The 23,192-nt window shown below is 39.4% G+C and overlaps 1 protein-coding gene across 2 annotated transcripts in view; it reads right to left on the bottom strand.

The window, feature by feature from the left end:
• The window catches only part of NUP160 (nucleoporin 160kDa), a 36,706-nt gene extending 15,431 nt beyond the window's left edge, over positions 1–21,275 (bottom strand). The window contains exons 1-20 of one of the 2 annotated variants that reach the window (XM_004682811.2): positions 21,082–21,275; positions 20,709–20,814; positions 18,814–19,024; positions 17,862–18,084; positions 16,736–16,814; positions 16,120–16,234; positions 15,467–15,625; positions 12,397–12,474; positions 12,040–12,137; positions 10,085–10,169; positions 7,997–8,065; positions 5,895–5,978; positions 5,441–5,611; positions 4,708–4,807; positions 4,276–4,441; positions 3,695–3,822; positions 3,445–3,605; positions 1,469–1,602; positions 842–912; positions 3–162 (exon numbers count right to left, since the gene is read on the bottom strand). In XM_004682811.2, coding sequence (XP_004682868.1) covers positions 3–162; positions 842–912; positions 1,469–1,602; positions 3,445–3,605; positions 3,695–3,822; positions 4,276–4,441; positions 4,708–4,807; positions 5,441–5,611; positions 5,895–5,978; positions 7,997–8,065; positions 10,085–10,169; positions 12,040–12,137; positions 12,397–12,474; positions 15,467–15,625; positions 16,120–16,234; positions 16,736–16,814; positions 17,862–18,084; positions 18,814–19,024; positions 20,709–20,814; positions 21,082–21,181 — 2,498 coding nt within the window. In that variant the 5' untranslated portion in view covers positions 21,182–21,275. The remainder of the gene's footprint in view (positions 1–2; positions 163–841; positions 913–1,468; positions 1,603–3,444; positions 3,606–3,694; positions 3,823–4,275; positions 4,442–4,707; positions 4,808–5,440; positions 5,612–5,894; positions 5,979–7,996; positions 8,066–10,084; positions 10,170–12,039; positions 12,138–12,396; positions 12,475–15,466; positions 15,626–16,119; positions 16,235–16,735; positions 16,815–17,861; positions 18,085–18,813; positions 19,025–20,708; positions 20,815–21,081) is intronic. The other variant, XM_012725712.1, reaches the window with a different exon arrangement.
• Positions 21,276–23,192: the final 1,917 nt, after the last annotated feature.

The following is a 23,192-nucleotide window of genomic DNA, read 5'->3' as shown; positions in this document are numbered from 1 at the left end:
ACAAAAGCTGCAATAAATAGTTGGTAACTGCAGTAATCATCTCAGACCAATTCAACTCAGTTTGGTTCAGAGGTGCCTTTGGTTGAGAGAAGAGATGAGATATAATGTGCTTTCTTGCAACTTCTTGAAAGAATAATTCCACAATTGTCTGAGGGCTAGATACTTCAAAATAAAGTTATAACAATCACCAACTTGTAATGGCAACATCAATTTTTAACTAAGACAGTCAACCAATTAATTTTATGTCTGAAACAAAGAACACTTTTAACATTTTAAAGTATAAAGTGCATCATGGGTATACATGAAAGCAATATAAATAAAAGGAGTTTGTACACTTTGAAGTACTATAATCACCAAGCCATAAATCAACACTGTACTCATTTTTGCTAATCTCACTATACCTAAGGATCTTCCCTAGAAAGTATAATACAATCCCAAGATTCCAATTTTACAGCAAAACAAAACAAATTCTCCATGTTTCTCAAGCATGACAGGGATCCTTATGGCATCCTTACTGACTAAGAAAGATTACAACAGCTACTTATTAAATTAAAAAAATAATAACGTCATGGAATTGATCACTATAGCATAATGTAACAGAAAAGCAGCAGCACTATGTGTACATAACATCTATGCAACACCCTTAATTTATGTCTGATCCAATCTATGATTTCATGAACCCTCTGTCACAACCAAAGATCTCAGTCCATGGCTTATTCTTACTATCTCAAAGGGCAAAGAGAGTGAGCAACCTTTCTACAGCAAAGATGGCAAATTTGTTTAATAAACATGTAATAAATACTAAATTTAAAACAAAATACATACACAGTCCAGTACTTACCAAATTTATTTGCTGCCAAAGCACTAGAGTCTGTTAGTTCCAGTACTGACAAGTGTTGGAGGTTAGACTCCCTGTGAGAAGAGAAAAAAGTGAATTCTCCTTTGCCAAACATTATGTTATCTAAGCATTAACAATGTCAATTTAATTAGTAAATTGTATATATATGTTCCATGAAAGTACCAAAACCCCAGAAAGCATGTCATGATTTAGTTTGTGACCCATCATAGCACTCAGAGATTCCTCAGTGAGAGATAGAGCAGAAATTCCTCTTAAATACTCATACCATGAAAAGCCTTGCTACCTTGCTGGAGCAAACAGGATGGGTTATTTCATTGAAAGTATGAATCTTAAACTAACAAAAGTCTAATTTTCCTTCTGATCTTATTATCTTGACTTCAAAGGGTTTTATCTTTTAAATATACATAATATATAATATACACTAAATATGCAATTATTACTTTCATTTTTATAGGCTGCTGTTAATAATGAATGAAGGATTTTATAAGCTCTCTGATTCTTAAAGGCAAACCATGTTACAGCATAATGCATGTAACTTTTCTAAGGCAAAGGAAAAATTAATTTAATTTATAAGATTTAGGGGAAAAAAATGAGAACAGTGAAACTCACAGTGTGTCAATTGGAACATCAGTTGCCAAACACTGACTTCCCCATTTAATAAGATAGTAAGACAAGAGTAGGGGAGCTGTTCGATGTAGCAGGTCTTGCTGAGCTTGAAAGAGCTGACCAGCTCCCAAAATCACCTACACACGGGGTGAGAAAGTAAACATTAATTAGTAATGATAAATTAAGATTCAGAAGAAGGTTAAAAAAAAAAAAAAAAGACAAACAGGTAACTCCTTGGTGGCGCAAGGGTTAAATCAGCACTATGATGCTATCTGCAGTTACTGCAGCACAAGTTCGATTCCAGGCCAGGAAGCTGACCCACAGGGCACAGCAGATCTCTCCTGGCTCACCTGCTGGTTGTCCCCTCAGCAGTGCATTTCAGTCATTTCCACCTCTTCTGTTCCCCACTCTGTCTCTGGTGAGTCCTTTATCCACCCCCAACCCCGCACCTCTGGCCTGTACCCCAGTTCTTATATGCATAAATAACTCCTTAAAAAGAAAAAGAAAAAAAAAAAAAAAGAAACGGGTCTAATTAAAATTGTAGTAGGTTAAGTACTAAAAATGTTGTAGAGGAAAACTTAAAAATGTGAAAATTTATATATATGTAAAGCAGAAGAATAAAAACCACAGTACAGAAAGTACTATGTATCCACAGTAATTTTATAAATAAAACAAAAAACTATTTGTTTTAATAGAAAAAAAGGAATGGGGGAAAAAAAAAGGGTATATACCAAAATGTGAATAGTAGGTTATCACTGAATGGATTATAATTACAAATGAATTTGTATTTTCTTCCTTATAAAGGTTTATAAATAAAGGCTTTACAGTGAGCATCTATTACTCCTGGTTAAAAAAAAAAAGACAAGGATTTTAATTAAAAAAAAAAAAAAAGCTACCTTAAAAAGTAGAAGAATCTACAAGATTAAAAAAAAATTTAGGCCCTCCCTGGTGGCGCAGCGGGTTAAAGCACAGCACTGAGAATCTAAAGCCGCTTCCGTATGAGTTCGATCCCCGCCTGCCATGGAGGTGACCACATGGCGTGGCAGACTTCTCCTGACCCGCCCACTGCTCCCCTCAGCAGTGTACTTTGTCGATCTGCCTGCTCTGTTCCCTGCTCTGTCTCTGGTGAAGCCTCTCACCACCCCTGAGCCTCTGGCCTGTTCTGTATGCACAAATAAATAAATCTTTAAAAAAAAAAAAATTTAGTAACACTAAGGGACAGATTCAAGAGGTTCCTGGTGTCTCCTTAGTGGTGGTAAACGAATCTTGTTATTTGTATCAGATATTTTCCTATTACCATTATTTGAGCTAATAAATTCCAAAGCAGAAAGTATAAATATCTCCAGAGCGCCAAAAGTCTTTGAGCTGTTTATGTGTTAATATGAAATTAATCAGATAGCTTCCTTGTCAGATTGGATGAGTTACTGATTGAGAAACAAATGGGAATTCTGACTGTGAGCAGAAAGGTAATTTCTGAACTTGGAACATTCAGTAGGGTGGGAGGCAAGTATGATTGTAAGACGGCAACAAGTACTGGTGGCCTAAGAGGAAGAAAAAGGCAAAAAAGGAAGCACAGAATGGGAGCTGAAAAGATCCCAAAGAAACTCTGCAACCTTGAAACTGTGGTGAGGATAAATCCTGTACTGCAGACAGACATGCTTTTTCTTCTTCTTCTCTCCTGATTGCTTGGTAACCAAAGCAGTATAAACAATATGCAATTTTGGAAGCATCAACCTGGGAAATTTTCCCACCACTATTCAAACAAAGGTTGAATACTGCATCATTATATTCTTATGTAATTTTAGACTATGATCCTAGTAATTCTGAGTTCAATATATGTTTACACAAAGTACTTATGAAGGGCAAGCAGAGCATAAAGTAGTGAGCAAAGACAAAAGTCTCTCTGCTGGTAGAACTGACATTCTGATGTTGTGTCTGCAAGCCTAGACCAGTTTTTAGGTTTTACGAATAATACTTACTGCATCTCCTAGCCTCACTAATAGCTGCTGTAAGATCAAAAGGTCTCGGCAGATAAGGAAGCGAGTGCTGGCAATCTTACACACACTTCTGCACACAATATACCCTGCTGTGCTACTGCCATAGAGCTGGGAAAGATTCATTCGGATATTCAAAGGCTGAGCTGTAATGAAAAAAGAAAAAAAAAAAAAAGTTAAATAGAACACTGTCTTCTTTAAATCAAAGAGGCACATTTGCTATTTTATCAGTTACCTGGGTCAAATCCCTTTTCCATTTCCACTTCTGTTTCATAATCCATTTCTCGGATAAGAAGTCCAATGGCATGGATTGGGTTCCTGATCTCTTGCAGTTTGCTACAAATATCCTCCATCACATTTTCTCTATGAGGACAATAAAAAACTCCTATTACTACTGGGAACACAAGACAGACTCTATGTGTCCTCTAAGCTGAATTCTCCACGGACTAGGAAAACCAGGTTCATAATAAAGGAGTTGTGATAATCATTCTACCACAGAAGGTATTCCACCTTCTACATGGGAAATTTTCCCTCAATTTTTCAGAACTGACAGATAAAATGAATGCTAGAAAAGTATTTGTTCAATTTAGAATTTAAAGCTCAGGTAATTAGTAGCTAGAATATAAATTATAACAGAATATAAGATCTGTTCCCAGATCTTAACTGAAAGCTGAAACACCTATTTATAATCATGGCAACTCACTTTAAGCCAATACTACTTTGTGCACATGTGTATGTACAGTAAACACTTGACCTCTGCACTAAAAATTGCTAAATTTCCATTAGGAAATGCACTTTACCCTAAATTCTCCTTACACATCAATAGTGATCAAATCTTCCAGAATCTGTTCTGCAGCCTTTTCTGGAGACTGTAGGTTGTAACAACTCATTTCCATCATTACTGACATATCCATAGTTACTGACTCTCCAATCAGCCGAAGGCATTTTATAAGACATATGACATCCCGAGCAACATCCACATCTATGAGTAAGAGAAAGTTAACATTCATGTCTCAAGCCAACAAAGAGCTAATGACTAAAATAGCACAAAATAAAGTCTTAAAAAGTAAACCCCAAGCATATACCTGAGGTCTTAGAGAGGCCTAGGATTTTTTAGTTTTTCTTAATATATCTACAATGTGGTAAGTTGACCAGGAAAGGTCACAGCGACAATGTTTCTACATCCATTTGAAACAAAGCATAGATCCTGAAGGAAGCTTAACCAAGGAAATCTCAGTTACTACTTACCATCAGATATGGTTGTTTCATCTTCTGTCAAAAGGTTTTCATCAGGCAGAAGATACAAGTGATCCACTAACGATGAAGGCACAAGGAAAGACAGGTACCCCTGGAAATATAAGTCTTCCAATTACATTTTCTCAGGGATGCTTAAAGGTATAAAATAATTGACACCTGAATCTTATCATAAGGAAACACAAAACAAATCCAAATTGAGGGACATTACTATACAACAGCAATTTTCAGAAAAGGATAATATTTTGAAAAACTGACAACGGTTTGCGATTAAGATAGAAAAACTGACAATATATACAAGCCTTTGGATTGCCACTACGGGCACAGTGGTGAAATTGAATATAAAATGAATAATATTATACCAATATCAAATTGCGTGACCTTTATGTTGAGCTGTGCTTATGTTAGAATACATGTGCTTATGTAAGAATACCTTCTCTCAGACACGTGCTAAAATGTAGCAGGTGACTACAGCTCTCAAGTGGTTTGAGAAGGAAAGGGAAAACAAATAGAAATTAACAAACAGTGAATCTGGGTGACGAATATACAGAAGCTTTTTGTGCTATTCTTGTTATTTTTTTTTTCTGTGCAAAAACATACAAAAGGCTATACATAAATGAAAGGAAAAAAAAAAAACCCCAAAGCTAACTAAACACACAATAGATCTACCATTCTAAAAGACCAGGGAACTGCTGTCTAACAAAGTTTTCTGTTTCAGCTCGCTTACTTTTTTCAGCAGGCACACCATGTTTGTGTGTGGATTCAAATGTAGGGCAAGAGGATGAGAGAGGGCTTCTTGATATTGAAGACAACAGGCATAAAACTTGCACCAGAATTCCTGTTGCAAGTTTCGAAACTCCTCCTGGGAAAATTCATATTCTGTCACGCTTCCTTGGAGCTGATTGAGGGAAAAAAAAAAAAAAAAAAACACAAGAAACTCTTGATATCATTCAGGATATTTCTTTTTCAAAATAATAACCATATGGTATTATGCTAAATAGTAGCTAATCAGTATTCCTTATGCTTTACATGCCAGAAACTGTCTATGTCTAGTTCTCTAAAAGGTTTAAATATGTATCCTTTCTATTACAAGGTCCAGGGAACAATATGAGTAATTCCTTTGTAAATCAAGATAGAAAGAAATTATTTAACCTTGGTGTTTCTTTACCCAAACACCTCACCTCACTTTCAACAGCTAAAGTGACTTCTTTCTTTAGTTCATTCCAGGAAAGATCTAAATTCCTCTCAGTTCCCCGACAGAAAATCTAAAATTAAGAGAAATTTTAGTTTATATAACACCAAACATTCAAAAAAAAAAAAAAAAAGCTTCACTGCAACAATATACAGTCGTATAATAAAAAAAGAAAACCCTGGAATCCATATTTACCCCTACTACTGTGCACATAACTTCTGTGTGTGAAATCATATCAAGTTTGAAAATTTTTAGAGGATAGCATAGCATAAACTACAAAAATTCATGAATTTGAAAGAATTGTAACAGGGTGTTTTACAGAAACACTACTCAGCAGGAAGGAAGGTGTAAGATGATGGCACACCTCTCCATCCTGAGACAGGCAGGAAGTAAGCAGAGTAGAGATGCAGGTGAGTCACATGGGATGATGCTCTCCAAGAAAAACGTGTGGTAAATGCCTTATTAGTGATTTACTGCAAGAGACAGCATGAGGAACTGTCCTCATATTCTTGACTTTTTTAACAAGGAAGAAGTACAGATAGGATGAAAGAAAAAAAAAAAAAACACCTGAAGACAGTGACTACATCACCCTCAATTTTTATCAGAAAGAAGACAGAAAAGATGCAACAGCCAGATACTCAAGATTGCACTTAAAAATCAAGGATCTGGAAAATATTATTACCTGAAAGAAAACTAGAGAACAGGGTAAATTTAATCTGGAGAAGACAAAATGGAAGGACTCAAAATATCTGTAGGGTTGCTTTGTAGGAAATATATTCTATAAAGATCTAAAAGAAGCCATGAAAATTTAGCCACGAAAGGCTAAATCTGATCTAATACTGGGTAAACCTTTTAAATGACCCAGTTTACACTAACTCAGTGAGAAACCTATCACTAGAGGCAGTGACACCCAGAAGTTAAACAGCAGTCTTATCAGAGAAGCCTCAGAAAGTATTTCTACTTTGGATGGGAAGTCAGATCAGGTGATTCAAAGGATACTTTAAATTCATTTATTCTATTTTATTTTTATTTAAATTTTAAATATTTATGCATAGAAGAACTGGGGTGTAAGTGAAAGGTACAGGGGGTGAGAGGATTCACCAGAGACAGAGTGGGGAGCAGAACAGGCAGATATTCTGAAACACACTGCTGAGGGGAGCAGCGGCAAGACAGGAGAGGTCAGCTGGGCCACGTGAGTCAGCTCCTTGGCCAGGGATTGAACTCAGGCCACAACTCAACAGCCCTGAAACTTAACCCATAAGCTACCAGGGAGGCTCTATTTTATTTTAAATCCATAAAGGTAAGAGGAAATTTAAGGAAGCCTTAAATAACTTTTAAAAATCCTTTCAAAAGTATTAAGCATTTAAGTCATGTGACTTTGATGTCTAAATTTTTAGTTTTCTTGAACCTAAACCAAGTTAGACCTTCATTATACAACAAAAGGGTAAAAACAGTACAATCAAAAGGAACCAAGAAAACATTTACAGTTTCTTTGAAGTTTATAGAGATTATACAGAGTGGGACCTCACTGGGGGTGCAGAGGTTAAAGTTTGAGTGCTACGAAGCTATATCCAGCTACTGTGGCATGAATTTGATCCCAGCCAGGGAGCTGACGCACAGGGCATAGCAGATGTCTCCTGTCTTGCTCACTGCTCCCCTCAGCAGTGTATTTTAGTGGATCTCTCTGTTCTCTCCATTCTGTCTGAATCCTCTTACCCCCCACATCTCTGGCCTAAACCCCAGTTCATGTATGAAAATGAATATGAAAAAAAAAAAAAAAAAAAAAGAAACTTCAAAGAGGAAAGGATTATACAAAGTGGAGTATGACATCTTTTAACAACAATATAGGCACAAATTTCTTTTATTAATGCCATGCTTCACTAGTCATTGAGAAAATGGCCTCTCCAGTGAGTGTCTTATTCAATGAAAACACACACACACAATTTAAAAAACCCATTTCAAAAAGAGATTTATAAATATATACGTGCATATGTAGTTATACCAAAAAGGGTTAGTTTAAACAATGTAAAAACTAAGTGATTATAAATATTAGCAATAAAAGTCTTAAACATTAAACATTTTCTTACTGACCTGTAACGCTTTACATAAAGCTGCATTTATGAATCGTCCTGGTGTAAAAAGACTTTGCAAATACATTTCCTGTTAGAACATTAAAACAAAAATCAGTTATTCTACAAAGGCTTAAAATTTGGGAAAACCTGGAGGTTTTCCAAACATAGGCGTTTCCATTACATGAACTTGGAAATTTATCCTATATTTGAACAAAGACAAGTAGTAGAACAGTTACATATTTTTACACTGAAAGTGTAGACTGCAGTGTCTTTGAGTCAACTAGATGCACAATACTGAAAATGGTGTGTTCCTCATGGAGCCCCTTGCTGGGCCCACTGTTAAGCACAGCTTGACAAGTGCCAATCCAGAGGCAACTTCACTTCAGTGGCAATATATCAATACATCAGTGAGAGAACAACTAAACTGGTTTCACCACCAAAGTACTCATTTGATGGCTCTCCTACAAGAGGAAGGAACCAGTAATTACAGGCACCATATGTAAAAAAAACAAAAAACTGTGAGCAAACTCTTGATGTGGGGAAAAGGAAGTAGAGAATAAAATGAAAAACTTCATATCGCATATGACTGAATCTATGAAACTAGTAAGTAGCAAATCTGATACCCAGCCAAGTTTTCTTCCCTCTGCTAAACTAAAGTGAAGGAGAATAAACAAGCATTTTAATAATCAGCATATGAATTGGACTTTTAGATGAGTCAGATGTTGATAAACATCTAGTATTAAAAATTTAGCAATATTCAGGTGGGAATGCAAACTAGTACAACCACTATGGAAAACTGTTTGGAAGTTCCTCAAACTGCTAAACATGGAGCTTCCCTATGACCCAGCAATCCCACTCCTAGGTATCTACCCAAAAGACACAAAAGCACTGATTGAAAAAGATACTTGTACCCCCATGTTTATTGCTGCTTTATTTACAATTGGAAAAACATGGAAGCAGCCCAAATGCCCAAAAGTAGATGACTGGATTAGAAAGATGTGGTACATATATACAATGGAATATTACTCAGCAACCAAAAAAGAGAAACACATGTCTTTTGCAGCAACTTGGATGGAGCTGGAAAAGATCATGCTGAGTGAGATAAGCCAGAAAGAGAAAGAAAAATACCGGATGGTTTCACTCATAGCAGGAGTATAATGGACCAGGCGAGAAAATAACAAAAATAATGAACAACCATAGACCAGAGACATTCTGTGGGGGTGGAGTGGGGAATGGGATCAAAAACGGGGGGGGGGGAGAAGGGAGGGAAATGCACGGGACTATGGTGGTGGCACAGGGGTGATTTAGTGATGGGAAACCCGTGGGGATTACAATTGAGATGAAAAAAAAAATGTGAAAAATGATGTAAAAATAAACTTTTTAATAAAAAAAAAAAATTTAGCAATATTCAATTGTAGATACTTAAAACATTTTTCCAAATCCACAGACAGTTATAGTTTCAGATTCAAAGCCCATCATCTTTAAAAGTATAACAGTAAGGCATTTTCTTTAATATGTCCTGAGAATATCTCTGAAAAACAAACTGGCCTGCTTCGCTCCTGGCTGCAATATCTTTTGAAACTTTCTTCATAGCATTTACTTTCTCTTCTTTCAACTTATATGCCAAAACCAACACGGCTATCTAGATTTTGTACCTGTTTAGAATTCATTTATTAACAAATCCATCATCTTTCTCTGAGGAATAATTCCTCCTATATCCATATGCAACTGACTTTATACCCTCCACAATGACAAGACCTTGACCAGAAGTGTTTCTCATGCCAAGTCAGAATATTCTACTCCTTCTGATTGGAGTGACTAAGAATTAGAACATGTTTCAAGCCAGTCAATGACTATCAACTCCAGGACTTGGGAAAGAAGTATTTTTGTGCTTCTGAGGGATCAAGGCCAGAAGGCATTGTTGCAGTCATGGCTGACATCAGGTAACCCTGAACTTCTCAGTCACACATACCAATCTTTTTAAGCTTGGATGTGATGTAAGTTTTGGTCACCATAGGTTATAAGAGTTCTGACTAATGTAATTGATTCTCCTCAAGCTAATGGTCAGGGTAAATTATTAACTTCGTAAGACTTTAGTGCTGCTTACTCTGGGGTCTTGATCATCTCGAATAATAATCTCTTCCTCTGGCAGAGGCTGCATGAAAACTGGATTCCACTGACCTGCAACATTACTACAGAGAAAAAAAAAGTCCATGAGTCTACATAAAATGGTGAACAATGAAGCTTATGCTGCTGGCAGTATTTGGGAAGGGGGAAACTCCATCAGTGAACCTCTGCAATGATTGCTTTATTAAAAACATTGAAATTAATCTTGGCAAAGTTTGCTTTTTTTTTTAAAAAGATTTATTCATTTAGGCACACAGAACTGGGGTATAGGCCAGAGGTAAGGGGGGGGTGAGAGGATTCATCAGAGCACAACAGGTAGATGTACTGAGATACACTGCCGAGGGGAGCAGGATATTCAGGACAAATCTGCCATACCATGTTGGTCACTGCCCTGGTCGGGCATGGAACTGTGGCTGCAGTAGCTTCATAGTGCTGTTTTAACCCACGGCACCGCCAGGGAGGGCCCCAACGATTGCTTTTAGAGAAGTACACCTGTCAATGTTAGCAGCTCCTTCCTGAAATTAAAACTGAACAGAATTCTACAAGTAACAGCTGACCACTAGTCTGCATTTACGAGGCACTAGACAGCACGCTAGTTACAGTTCTAGATATTATGGAGTGTGCGTAGTAATTACTTGAAGGCTCTGTTAGCCCCATCTTGCAAATGTGGGAAATAAGCCTCAGGGTTAATCTCAGCTAGAAATTAACCAGGACTCAAACTCTCACCTTGCTCCCGAATCTGCTTGTCACTTTGCTTGAGTACCGTCCATAGGCATATGGAGAACTCACATGTTTCTGAGGTGTGTTAGGATCAGTTTAAGAATCAGGTTATGGGCCCTCCCTGGTGGCACAGCAGGTTAAAGCACAGCACTAAGAAGCTTAAGCCACTTCCGCATGAGTTCGAGCCCCGCCTGCCCCGGAGGTGACCACATGGCCGGACAGACCTCTCCTGACCCGCCCGCTGCTCCCCTCAGCAGTGTACTTCGTCCATCTGCTTGTATTGCTCCCGGCTCTGTCTCTGGTGAATCCTCTCACCCTCCACATCTCTGGCTTGTACCCCAGTTCTGTATGAATAAATAAATAAATCTTCAAAAAAAAAAAAAAGAATCAGGTTATGAAACAGCACTAGGCTTAAAGTTTCATTCTAGGGATAACAACTTGTGTTCCAGGGAATCTTCCACAGGTATTCAGGGGTTACATAAGTGTTTGATTCAAAATTGGTTTTTTAAAATGTACTCTTAACTCTTTAAAATTTTTAAACATACATTAAAAAATTGGATACTGGCCCTCCCTGGTGGCGCAGCGGGTTAAAGCACAGCACTGAGAATCTAAAAGCCGCTTCCGCATGAGTTCGATTCCTGCCTGCCCCGGAGGTGACCACATGGTGTGGCAGACCTCTCCTGACCCGCCCGCTGCTCCCCTCAGCAGTGTACTTCATTGATCTGCCTGTTCTGCTCCCCACTCTGTCTCTGGTGAAGCCTCTCACCACCCCTGCTCCTCTGGCCTGTACCCCAGTTCTGTATGTATAAATAAATAAATCTTTAAAAAAAAAAAATTGGATACTAAATATATGCAATATTAGAGCTTATCAATGTTTAGCTGTTATAATTTTATACTCATACTACTTTTATTTATATATTTTTTCATTATCTTTTAAAGGAAGTCTCATCCTCACCTGTGGTCTTCTTTCATCCTAAAACTAAGCGAGAGTGAATATGAAAACCAATAGGTTAAAAAAAAAAAATCCAAACCCACAAAACATTAAAGGAGATACTTCAGAAAAGACTTAACAATGGGTATACCCAGGGCTAACTCCTTTAAATGAAAACACTTGGCTTTGGTTCTACATAAAAAAGCTTTTGTGTCTTCTCTTGCTAGTATGAAAGTACTTAGGGTAAGGTAGGGTAAGGATGGCAGAGGTTAAGAGACCCATACTGTTCGAAGTTGATGTATTTCACAACTGTCTGGTTTTCAGCATCATGCCACAGGGCCCAGATATCCGTAGAGGTTAAGGCAAAGTCAATCAGTGTCTCCTGGGAGGAAATGTGAAAAAAACAAGAAAGAAAACAGTAGTTGATGGCTACTTAAATCTAATAAATGATAAATATTGGTAGAAACTAACAAGTGCATAAAAACAAGACAGTGCAAAATGACCTTGTTAAAACCTAAATAAAATTTTGTTTGTATACAACATATATTCCATTGGAAGACATCAATTTCACAACATAGTCATGTTGGATCTAATACTTTTTTTCTGTAAATGTATGATAAGCAAAGGATGATCCAACCTACCTGAGATGTGAATAGTGAAGAAATGTGATCTAAACTATATCGGTTATTCTCAGTGCTCACCAACTGGAAAACGCAGAACTGTTAAGACACAAATTGGTTATTTCTTACTTGAACAGCATGAACTCAGAAACCAATTATCTTTAAAAGTATAGCAATACATTTACCACCTTAACTATTTTTAAGAGTACAGTAGTATGAAGTATTTTCACAGTGCCTTTGCAACTCATCTCCCAAACTTTTCCAGCTTGTGAATTTGAAACTCTACACACGAAACAACTCGTTCGCCTTTCCTCACAGCTAGGGTACCTCATTTCGATATTAGGAACTTCATTTAAGTAGGATCATAATAGTACTTATCTTTTTGTGACTACTTATTTCACTCAGCATGTGCTCCAGGTATATCAGTGTTGTAGCATGTGGAAGTTCCTTCCCTTATAAGTCTGAGTACCACTCCAGAGTATGTATGTGCCACATTTGGTTTACCCATTCCCCTGGTGATGATCCTTTTATTCATCTGTTTCCACACCTGGCTATTGTGGGTACTGCTATAAACAAGGTTGTACAAGTATCTTTTTGAGACCCTGCTCTGAATTCTTTTGGTTATATGCTCAGAAATGGAAAGGCTATCAAATAGTAATTTGATGAGTAATTTTTTGAGAATTCACACACCATTTTCTACAGAAGTTATAGCATTTTTACATGCTTACAACTGTGCACAAAGGTTCCCCTATCTCACTTCCTTGCTTGAACATTTGGTATTTTCTATTTTTGATTGTTTCCTTGCTCTTACGTAGTAGCCATCATAATGGGTATGAAGTAGTATTTCAATGTGGTCAGAAATCTATTTTTAAATTTTTCTTTTTACAAAAGTACCACAGATAATTAAAATATATACAATACAAATCAACACTAGTCAGTCTTTATTAAAAATAAAACCCTATAAAGTACTTCATGTTTACTTTTTAAACAAAATGAAAAATTTCAAAATTAAAAAAATATTTGATGGATATTTTAAACAAATTAGGAGGGGAACTTTCTTAACATGATAAAGGGCATTTATGAAAAATTCACAGCTATCATTATATTTAATGGAAAAACACTAAAAGCTTTCTCCCTTAGATCAGGAATAATACAGGATTGTAGACTCTTGCCACTTCTATTCAACAGAGCAATTATGGCAAAAAAAAAAAAAAAAGGGCATCGAGATTAGAAAGGAAGCACAGACACACACTATCTTTACTCGCAGATGACATTTCTTGTATACAGAGACCTAAGAATTTCCCTGCAACATTATTAAAACTAATAAAAGTTCAGCAGATTGCAAGACACAAGATCAATATACAAAATCCTGAACTTCTATAAACTTGCAATGAACATTTGAGAGTGAAATTAAGAAAATAATTTCATCAGAAGGAATAAAATCCCTAGGAATAAACTGATAAAAGGAACTGTAAAAACATACACTCTGTAAATTACAAAAATTGTAAAAACAAAAACATCTAAATAAATGGAAAGTCTCATGTTTATGGGATTTAAGATGACTTTAAGATTTAATATTGTTAAGATGGCAACACTTTCCACTATGATCTACAGGTAATTTTGATTATCTCTTTATCATTATCTGAATAAGAAACATGTAGACCAGTCTCCGTCCCTGTCTCCTGACACTGAGCTCCGAAACTGCTTGCACTACCCAAAGTAAGAGGGATGCTAGCAGCATCTCCTGTTGTACTGTTTGGTTTTAACCTGGCTCCTGAGAGTGCTCTTACTCCTTGGAATTTCCTAGGTGATAGGAATCATTGATTCCAGTGATGTGACCCCCAGATATCCTGAAGAGAGACTGGTCATCATAAAGACCAAGTCATGACAGAAGTCCAGAACTCTCAGTCGCAAGCCCCAGTGGCAGGGAAGGGGTGGAAGAGGCTGGAGACTAAGTTAATCATCAATGATGCCTGCCTGATGATACCTCTATAAAAACCTAGATAAGTAAAAGATTTGGGGAGTGTCTGGCTTGAACACATCCATGTGATGGATGGTGCACCCCAACACCACATGGCCAATATCCCTGCACTTGAGACCCTTGTGGGCCTTGCCCTAGGTATCTCTTCATCTGACTATTACTCTGTATCCTTTAACATAATAAACCAATAAATGGAAGTATTTACTTGAATTCTGCGAGTCATCCAAGCATATTACTGAGCCCAGGCAGGGGACATGGGCTGAATCAAGAACCCCCGGAGGTAAGAAGAGAATCTGTATTTACACATGGATTCCCCAGGATAAGACCCAGAACAGGATGCACAGAGTACAGGCTGCCTGGGGATTAGCGACAAGCAGGTGAGAATTCCACTGCCTAGGAACTGGCCTGATGTAGCGTGCAAGGACCTAAAAAGGGTTAGGAGGGCCAGCCTGAAGTGGGGTATCAAAGCCCAACAGGAGTGAGGAGAACCCAGGTGGGGTGGTGACCCAGCACGGGGACCCAGAGTTACAGCACTGAGGAGGACAAATGCTCCTGAACTGGAATGTCACTAGGATAGCGTGTGTGAAGTGTGTGAACTCAGTAAGCAGCCCAAAACTACTACTGTACAGAAAGCACCTGACAAAGTGCCAAACACACAGTACCCGGCAAATTGTGTTATTACATGATGCTATTATCTGACGTCCTAAGTGCTTTACCTACATATAGTAGCTATTTATTATGGGCAGAACTATTTGTTAATGTTAACTCATTACTCTCTTGGGCTCTGACTTTCACAACTACTTAAAACTGATATCCTTTTCATAACTCCATTTTTCACCCAGACTTCCAAATCGGCCTGTTCTTGTTTAGCTTTGGTTACGTTTTCCTGTCATATTCCTTAAAGTCTTACTCCTATATTCCTTAAATCCAGGGTCTGGCACCCTGGCTTCTTTTTCAGAGCTTTTAATTCACACGTTAACACAAAGCTCACTGTCTCTGTGGAAATGTGAAATATCTAGGTTGGTGTGAGAACTGAAATAGACTCAATGAGTCCAGTTTCCTCTGCACAGCGGCAAATACAGGATAACTTGGCATGTGTCTCGTTCATACCTGTCCTCGTTTGGGTGCATGCATGTAAATTCCTAAGTAGAGCCCCATGGAAGGGGAATAAGCCAGTCGTAACTTGTGGCCAGTCCCAGCAGTGAGCCGAAGGTCCTTATTCACAGGGACATACTCTAGCATGTCAGCTACCATCAGGCACATTTGATCCTGGCCAAAATAACAATTAGTGATATGAAAGAACATTCAGGTTAGTAAAACAAATCCCCTCCTTTTTTAAAGGATGCATATCTATCATAAGTACTACTTCATCTCATTTAATGGCTGAAGAACCCAATAGGTATTTTGTTTGTTTTAAAGAGCAAAGATGAAAATATCCCTTCAGCCTGATAAATAACATCATCTGTTGTTTTGTGAATCTTGAAAACAATTTTATCAACTTGCATTTTAAAAACAAGTCTGTTCCTCTAATGTGAAAAGTATGCTCTGTGCTACCGTTGAACTTTTCTGTAGGATTCCTAATTTTCAAAATAAAGGCAACGTTAGGGGTGCAAGCAAAATTAAATAAATGGTCTGAATTCGGAGATGGCTCCTTACTTCCCAAACTAAGCTGATCATTTTTAAGAGAAGCAAAGATTTATTTCACTCCTCCTATGACCCACAACCTCATTTTAAGTTAAAGGAACTATACATGTGGCATTTACCTTGTATGACCACATTCGTAATTTATGGTCCTGACACAGAGCAAAGATAAAGGCGTCATGTTCCACACAGTGCACCGCAAGGCTGAGGGGACGGTCGGAAGGCCCCTGATCACCTCTGAAAACATCAGACCGAGTTTAGTTTGGATGCTGCTAATCATCCCACCATTAGCACTTCCAGTTACAGAGATAAGTAACAAATACACAATTGTAGTCAACAAGAGGAACTAGTTTATATGTTGTTATAACTGCATTTTCCATTTGATTTGCAACAAATTACATTTTAAAAGCTCTGTAAGAACGGGATAATGCTTCTTCCATGTCATTTTGCTCTAGCCCTCAGAAACTCTCTATTTGCAAACCATCCAGCAAGCTCTGGAACTCAGGGCAGAGCAATGGAATGCACTGTGAGGATATACATAGTAAGTCAGCTCCCACTGTCGAGCTGCCCAACTACAGCGGAGAGCGCTCTGGAGTGTGGCTCTCCTGGGAGGGAATGCGATGTTGTTTACTCTGCTCACCTGCCCTGCAGTGAGACTGGATGCCCTAATGGATTCTGACCACTGCAGAAAAATTAAATTTGTAGGCTCTCAGATTTATTTGCCAGACATCACTTTACCTGATAGCTGTTGGCATCCAGCCTATAAGCAATCGTTGCATTACTGAACTCTGTTTCAGTTCTACGACTGACACCATCCCTACAAGATTGAAAACAGACAACTCTTAATATTAGTGTAACTCAAATGCAAGAAGGATCTAAGCAGGAATAATTATCAAGTGACAGGCATTTTTATACCAAGTATGTTTTAGTGTCTATCTTCCCACATAAATATTCACACCTAAATATTTTGAATCACTACCGGATCAATAAAAGTAGCACCTTTACTTCCTAGGGCAAATTTCTGCTATTTATAAATAGGAACCCATACTGCTGCTCAAAAGAATTACTCCATTCTTTCCAAAGACATCACTGGGTACCTTTCATGTGCTAGGCAGTTCTAGGTGCTGAAAACACAGCAGTCAACAAAACAAGGACAAATGATAAAGGTCTTGACCTTGTGTAACTCACACTGGGAGAGGAGAAGCAGAAACAGCACATTAAGCAGAATGGTAATAAGTGGAGGAAAATAAGACACCAAGTAGAGTGAATGCTGTGTAATTCTGAAAAGGATGCAAGGAAGGCCGTACTGAGGGGACACAGTGTAAAGACCTGCAGGAGTTGAGGGAAGAGGACACACTGGCAGCTGAGGAAGGATTCCTGGGCATAAACTCTGAATGCTCAAAAAATACCAATGAGGCACATGGCTGTGTACAGGAGAAGGAAGAACGGGTAGCTGATGTCAGAGGCAACAGAGGAGTGTAGAGGGGTGTCTGTGTGTGTCACTGTAAGCCAACATAAAGACTCTGGGCTTGTCCCAAGTCAGATGAGAACAAGCCTCCTCTGAGGGCTGTGAGCAGTGAGGTCACATGACCCAACTAAGGTTTTAAATACTATCAGTCTGCCCTAAACATGTCTGTAAAGGTGTAAAGACAGAGCTGTGGAGATAGTTAGGAAGCTAATGCAGTCTCAGCTACTGGCTAGCCCAGCCTCTTGGGAAAAAAAGTGAAGCATCAGGGAGTCATTCAGTAAGCAACAACTGCTTCAAGGAGAGAGAAGCAGTTCTCACACTGGGTGATGGTTCAGACTTCTGAAGTCGGAATGCCAGCATTCCTTGGTTCAATCCATGTTCAGTTCCCATTCTTACCTGGAACATCATAAGGAGGTAGTTTAAGGACAAAGATTCCCCCAGAAGCAGCTGGTAGAGCAAACAGAGCCTCCCCCTCATTGCTAAGCCAGGCTGCTGAGGTGGTAGAATTAGGGGAGAGACCAGGTACTGCTGGAATCAGCTGATAGTTGCAAGGATCCCTGAAATCAACTTTTCCAATGTCAGTGAATATTGACTGCATCTGACTTTCAATTACCAGCTCCTAGAGAATAATTAAAAAGAAAAAATCTGTTAAATCAAAATAAAGTTCCTCTCTTGCTACAAAAGTTTTTAAAAGTAAAAAACCATGGAGCTTAAAAAGAAAGCTATTTTTTTTGAAAGCTATTTTTTAAAAAATTTTTTAATGTATTTTTTACATAGTTGTCTGTTCTTTTCTCCTCCAAATTTCCTTCAATAACCCATAAAATTCCCAACACCGAGGCACCAGCAGATCGTCACCAGTCTCTTGTGCACTTCCCTCCCATTTTGATCCATCCCCTGCTGAATATTTCCAATTGAGTTTGCCTGCGTGTTTTGGCTTCTTCCCCCAGTCCCTTTACGGTTTCCCTACGTTCCTCCTATAAGTGAAAAACCATCCGATATTTTCTTTCTTCTCTTCTGACTTATTTCACTGAGCAAAATCCTTTCTAGTTTCATCCACATTGCTGTGAATGGCATGAGTTTATCTTTTTGATTACTGAATAGTAATCCATCATATATATCATATATATATATATATATCAATATATATCATACCCTTTGGATCAGGTCACCTGTTTTTGGATATTTACATTGAGAAAACTACTTTTTTTAATTTCTCCAACTTAAAATGTGTATGGTCATTAGTAACTCACAATATGCTTGATGAGGGCCACTAAAGAATCAATTCCACTAAGTTTGTGGGAGCCAGGGTAATCTAGGAAATAAAGGCTATTATACTCAACCAACTTACACTTCTATACATCCGGGAAGGGTGTGGTAAAAGTAACCTATGAACTGTTTGATTGGTTACTATCAAGATTATCACATGATTCTGAGTCTCAGAGACATGGACCCCTCCAGGTAAGACACTACAATTTTGGAATTTGAGGCGAATTGCATTATTCAACAAATTTATGTCCAGTGACTCCTCCACCAGCTCCAACGTGTCTCCTGAAGTCTTCCTATAAAAAAAGAAAATTTGTATAAAAAGTTTATCTTTTCTTTCTTAAAGTATATGGGAATAGTTTCCAAGTAAACTCTCCCAATTAAAAATAAAAATTGTGTGTAAAGGTTTTATTTATTTTTGTGCAGAAGAACTGGGGTACAGGTCTGAGGTGCAGGGTGGAGAGGGAGGATTTACAGGATTCACCAGAGACAAAGAAAGTGGAGAGAACAGGTGGATTTACTGAAATACACTGTTAAGGGGAGCTGTGGTTTAACAGGAGATGTATGTGGGCTAGCTCCCAGGGTGAGGATTGAACTCAGGCCATAGTTTGTGTTCGAGCCAAGACTTAATCCCTAGGCCACCAGAGAGGCCCCCAATTAAAAAACTTTGGATAAATAAATTCAAATCAACTTTATATTTCAAGCCACATTACACAGATTTACAAAACAGTGTAATATAAAATTCAAATCTTGGTATGATCCTCTGGGCAATGGAGGCATCTTCAAACTTGTAGTCAGTTTATTTAGAATACTCAATACAATAAACTTTACTATAATGAAAACTTATGCAATCCCTCCCTCTCTATTTCTTATAGTAGAATGTTGTCTCCACACATATAACTACAGCATGAAATCAAAGCAATCTTATTTAATGTGGGTCCAACTCCTTCTATTACTTCTTCCAGCCAGGAGACAGGGCCCGCTTTCAAACTCAACTCTGCCACACCTTAGCTTTGGAGCCATAAAAAGCACCATGCCGGGAATGCCCTAACTTCCCATCATCTCATCTACCACTTCACTTGGTCCTTCCCAGAAGACTGTCTCTACCCAGCAACTAAAGGTCAATCTCTAGATTTTCTCAAGTATCTCCCTCCTGCAGTCATCTCTCCATCTTCCTTAATCTTCCACAGACATTCAAATTTATTGGTCCCTGGTCTCTCCCTTTCCATTACTCCATTCAGCAATCACAGTTTTCTCAGTACCTCGTCTTCATACTCTTCTACCTACCCTCCCTCTTCTTACAAAAGTCAGCATACCAACTCCAATAAACTCTTGACTTAGCATTCTACATACTTGATCATGGCCTTCCTTCTTGAAAGTCTCTTCTCTTGATTATGATACTGCCCACTCTTGGTTTTACTCCCACATTGCCAAGTACTCTTTCTTCTCCTTGACCTGATCCCAACATGTTAGATTTCTTCCAAACTTGATGCTGAGTGATCTCTGCTCACATTCTCCCAAGGCATGTCTTATTCACTCCCAAAGCTGTAAGCCATCTGAGCTCTGGTGACTCTCCTGAGCAACTTTGCTTCTGGTAACTCATGGTGGGTCACAATTAGTACCATTTTGTGCATCCTCACTCTATTTCTGATCCCTAGCATTGAACTTGATAGGGAGAAACCCAAACATTTAGAATGAAGGAAGTTATAAAGCTCCAAAACAACAAAATGGGTTCACGTTTAAAACTGTTCTATAGGAGCTATATTTTCTAAGCTCCATTTCTTCTGCTTTGAGACTCCCAGGGAGGATATCGTTCCTGAAATTCTGTCTCCTCAACCGTTTCTAGATTCAGGTATGAACAGAAAACAGTCCTCTTTTTCCCTGTAGATATCGCTTGGAAGAACGACACTTTGGGAACTTCACGAAAATGCAGGCACCAAACCCTGCTTTCCAGGGGGATTTGGCGAACACAGCACTTACCAATGGATGAACCTGTTTCTGGTGACGGAGAACAACTTGCCACTTTCCACATAGTAGAAGCCTCCCGCGCTCTCACTGTATTTCACTGCCAAGCCAGTTGCAGTCCCTGCAAAAGGAGAGTGGTGAGCCGGCACACATGATTCTCCCGGGATGACAGGGACTGAGGGCGCTAAGAAAGCAGAAGGGGACGCACTGACAATCCACACAAAGAGAAGGGGCAGAACCAAGGCCGAAGTCAGACACCAAGGAAGCTCTAATTCGGGGCTACAGGCATGTGGGTTTAGGCGCATGAACTGGGCGTCAGAGATTTAGAGACCCATGGAGGAACCCAAGAAAAAAGATTGGATCGCACCCTCCTTGGCCACTTCCGTACCAATGCCGCAAACTGTGAATTCCCGAAAGCGTCTCGGTCTTTCGCGCTCTGCTCCAATGAGCTCTACGAAGCTCCGTTCCATGGCTCCCGCCGCCGCCATCTTCGCGCCGCCGCCGCGAGGCCCGACGGGACACGGGCAGGGCGGGGAGGTGGCGTCACTTCCGGGAACGGGGCCCGCGGAGAGAGCACCGGTGAAGGATAGCCGCGGGCTAAGGGCGGGTGCGCCTCTCGCCGCACGGCTTCGGCTGAGTCGGCTGGAGAAGTAGGAAGCCAGAGGGGAAGAGGCCGGAGCAGCTACCTCGGCTACGCCGGGCTCCCGAGCCGGCTGGGGCGCTTCGGGGGGCGGTGCCCTCTTCCCGGCGGCCTCGGCGCGGGGGGCGGGGCCAGACTTGTTTCCATTTTAAAAACGCCGGCGCGCTGCGTTTACAGGGCGAGGCCACGGGCGCCCCCTGCCGGATTCCGGTCACCCTGGCGGGGGTGGCCTTGCCTATCTACACAGCCCAGTCTCCTTCGTCCTAGGACCGCGGGATAGGGGGCTGGGAAGGGCGGAGGGGCTTTGTGTTTTGTGTTGGAGTATTTCCCAGGGACTGTGTTCTTGTACAGTGAAACTGTTCAATTAAACATTGCTGCGGCCACCTGACCAGATTACCTGGATGCTCTTCTTTTGTGAAAGATATTTGCCCCATTCCACCCCTGATCTGGATATGGAAAATCTTTGGCTTTATTACCACTTAATCTGGAGGCGGAGAAAATGCTCAGTGTTCAGAAAATGGTAATTTTCAGGGGAAGGACTTCTTAAAATTAAAAAATAAAAAGGTCAACTTTTGCTAAGCTCTACTGTTACTGCTTGTTTTTACCTGTGGCCGGAACCCTGTCCTCTTTCTCTGAGTCATTCTATTCTGACCACTTTCCCCTATCTTTCTAGTTCTTAGGACACCAATTGCAGAGTTCCTCCATTCCCCTAAAAACTGAAAGCCCTTTGTTCTCACTACCGTTTCGCTGTCTCACCTTCATCAGACCTTTATGTCCAGGTGCTGAACTAAGTCCACTCCAGAAGCTCCCAGGACTGACTGGCATGTCCTCCCTGAGTAAAAATTGGTTTCTGAGTCCTATGACCTGTGATCAGTTAGTTGAGACAGACAATTTCTTAGATGCTTGCCTGTCACAGTGCTCCACCCACTGCAGTCTTTCACTTCCATGATGTACCCATTAGAATACGTTCATGTATGAAAATAGGAATGGTAATGTAGTCAATGTGCATATTTAATGTCATGCTTTTTTTAAAAAAGGTGATTATAAAAAGTCAAAAATTACAATTAAAAAATTCTGAAGTGTTATTATTGACTAACATTACATTGGTTTCAGGAGTACAAGATAATGCTTTGATATGTGTATATTGTGAAGGGATCTCCATCAGTCTAGTTAATATCTGTCACCATATAACAAAGTGATTTTATCCTTAGCATTCATCAGAGTTCTTAGAAGTACCTAATCAATCTTTGAAGGACTGAATAGATGCACATATGTATCCTTAGAGAATTCAAATACCTTTTTAAAACTACTTACTTTACTGAGGTAATACTGGTTTATAACATTTTAGGGGTGTAGGTTCACACCACTTCAAATATATGTGCCCATCACCCCAACGCACCAGTAACCCTAATCCATAGCCCACTGGGTCTCTCCCCCTCTGGCTTCACATTCTCCACTTCCCATCTCTGGCTCTGCAGTCAGACTTTTTGGGTTTGGTTTAGTTCAAATACTTTTGACCTCTTAAAATTGTGTATTATGGTTATAGCATAAATGGACTCATAGAGCCATCTAGTGGTAGATGATAACTTCATCTAGAAACAATGCAGAATATTACCAAGATTATGTAATGCTTTTTATTTACAGATATTCTCCTAAGAAAAAATATTTTTTTAAAGATTTATTTATTTATGTATACAGAACTGAGGTACAGGCCAGAGGTGCAGGGGCAGCGAGAGGTTTCACCAGAGACAGAGTGGGGAGCAGAGCAGGCAGATCAACGAAGTACACTGCTGAGGGGAGCAGCGGGCGGGTCAGGAGAGGTCTGCCACGCCATGTGGTCACCTCCGGGGCAGGCGGGA

The sequence above is a fragment of the Condylura cristata genome, unplaced genomic scaffold (genome assembly GCF_000260355.1).
Source record: "Condylura cristata isolate star-nosed mole 26May11 unplaced genomic scaffold, ConCri1.0 scaffold00015, whole genome shotgun sequence".
NCBI lineage: Eukaryota > Metazoa > Chordata > Mammalia > Eulipotyphla > Talpidae > Condylura > Condylura cristata.
This window is presented reverse-complemented; position numbering and strand designations above follow the sequence as displayed.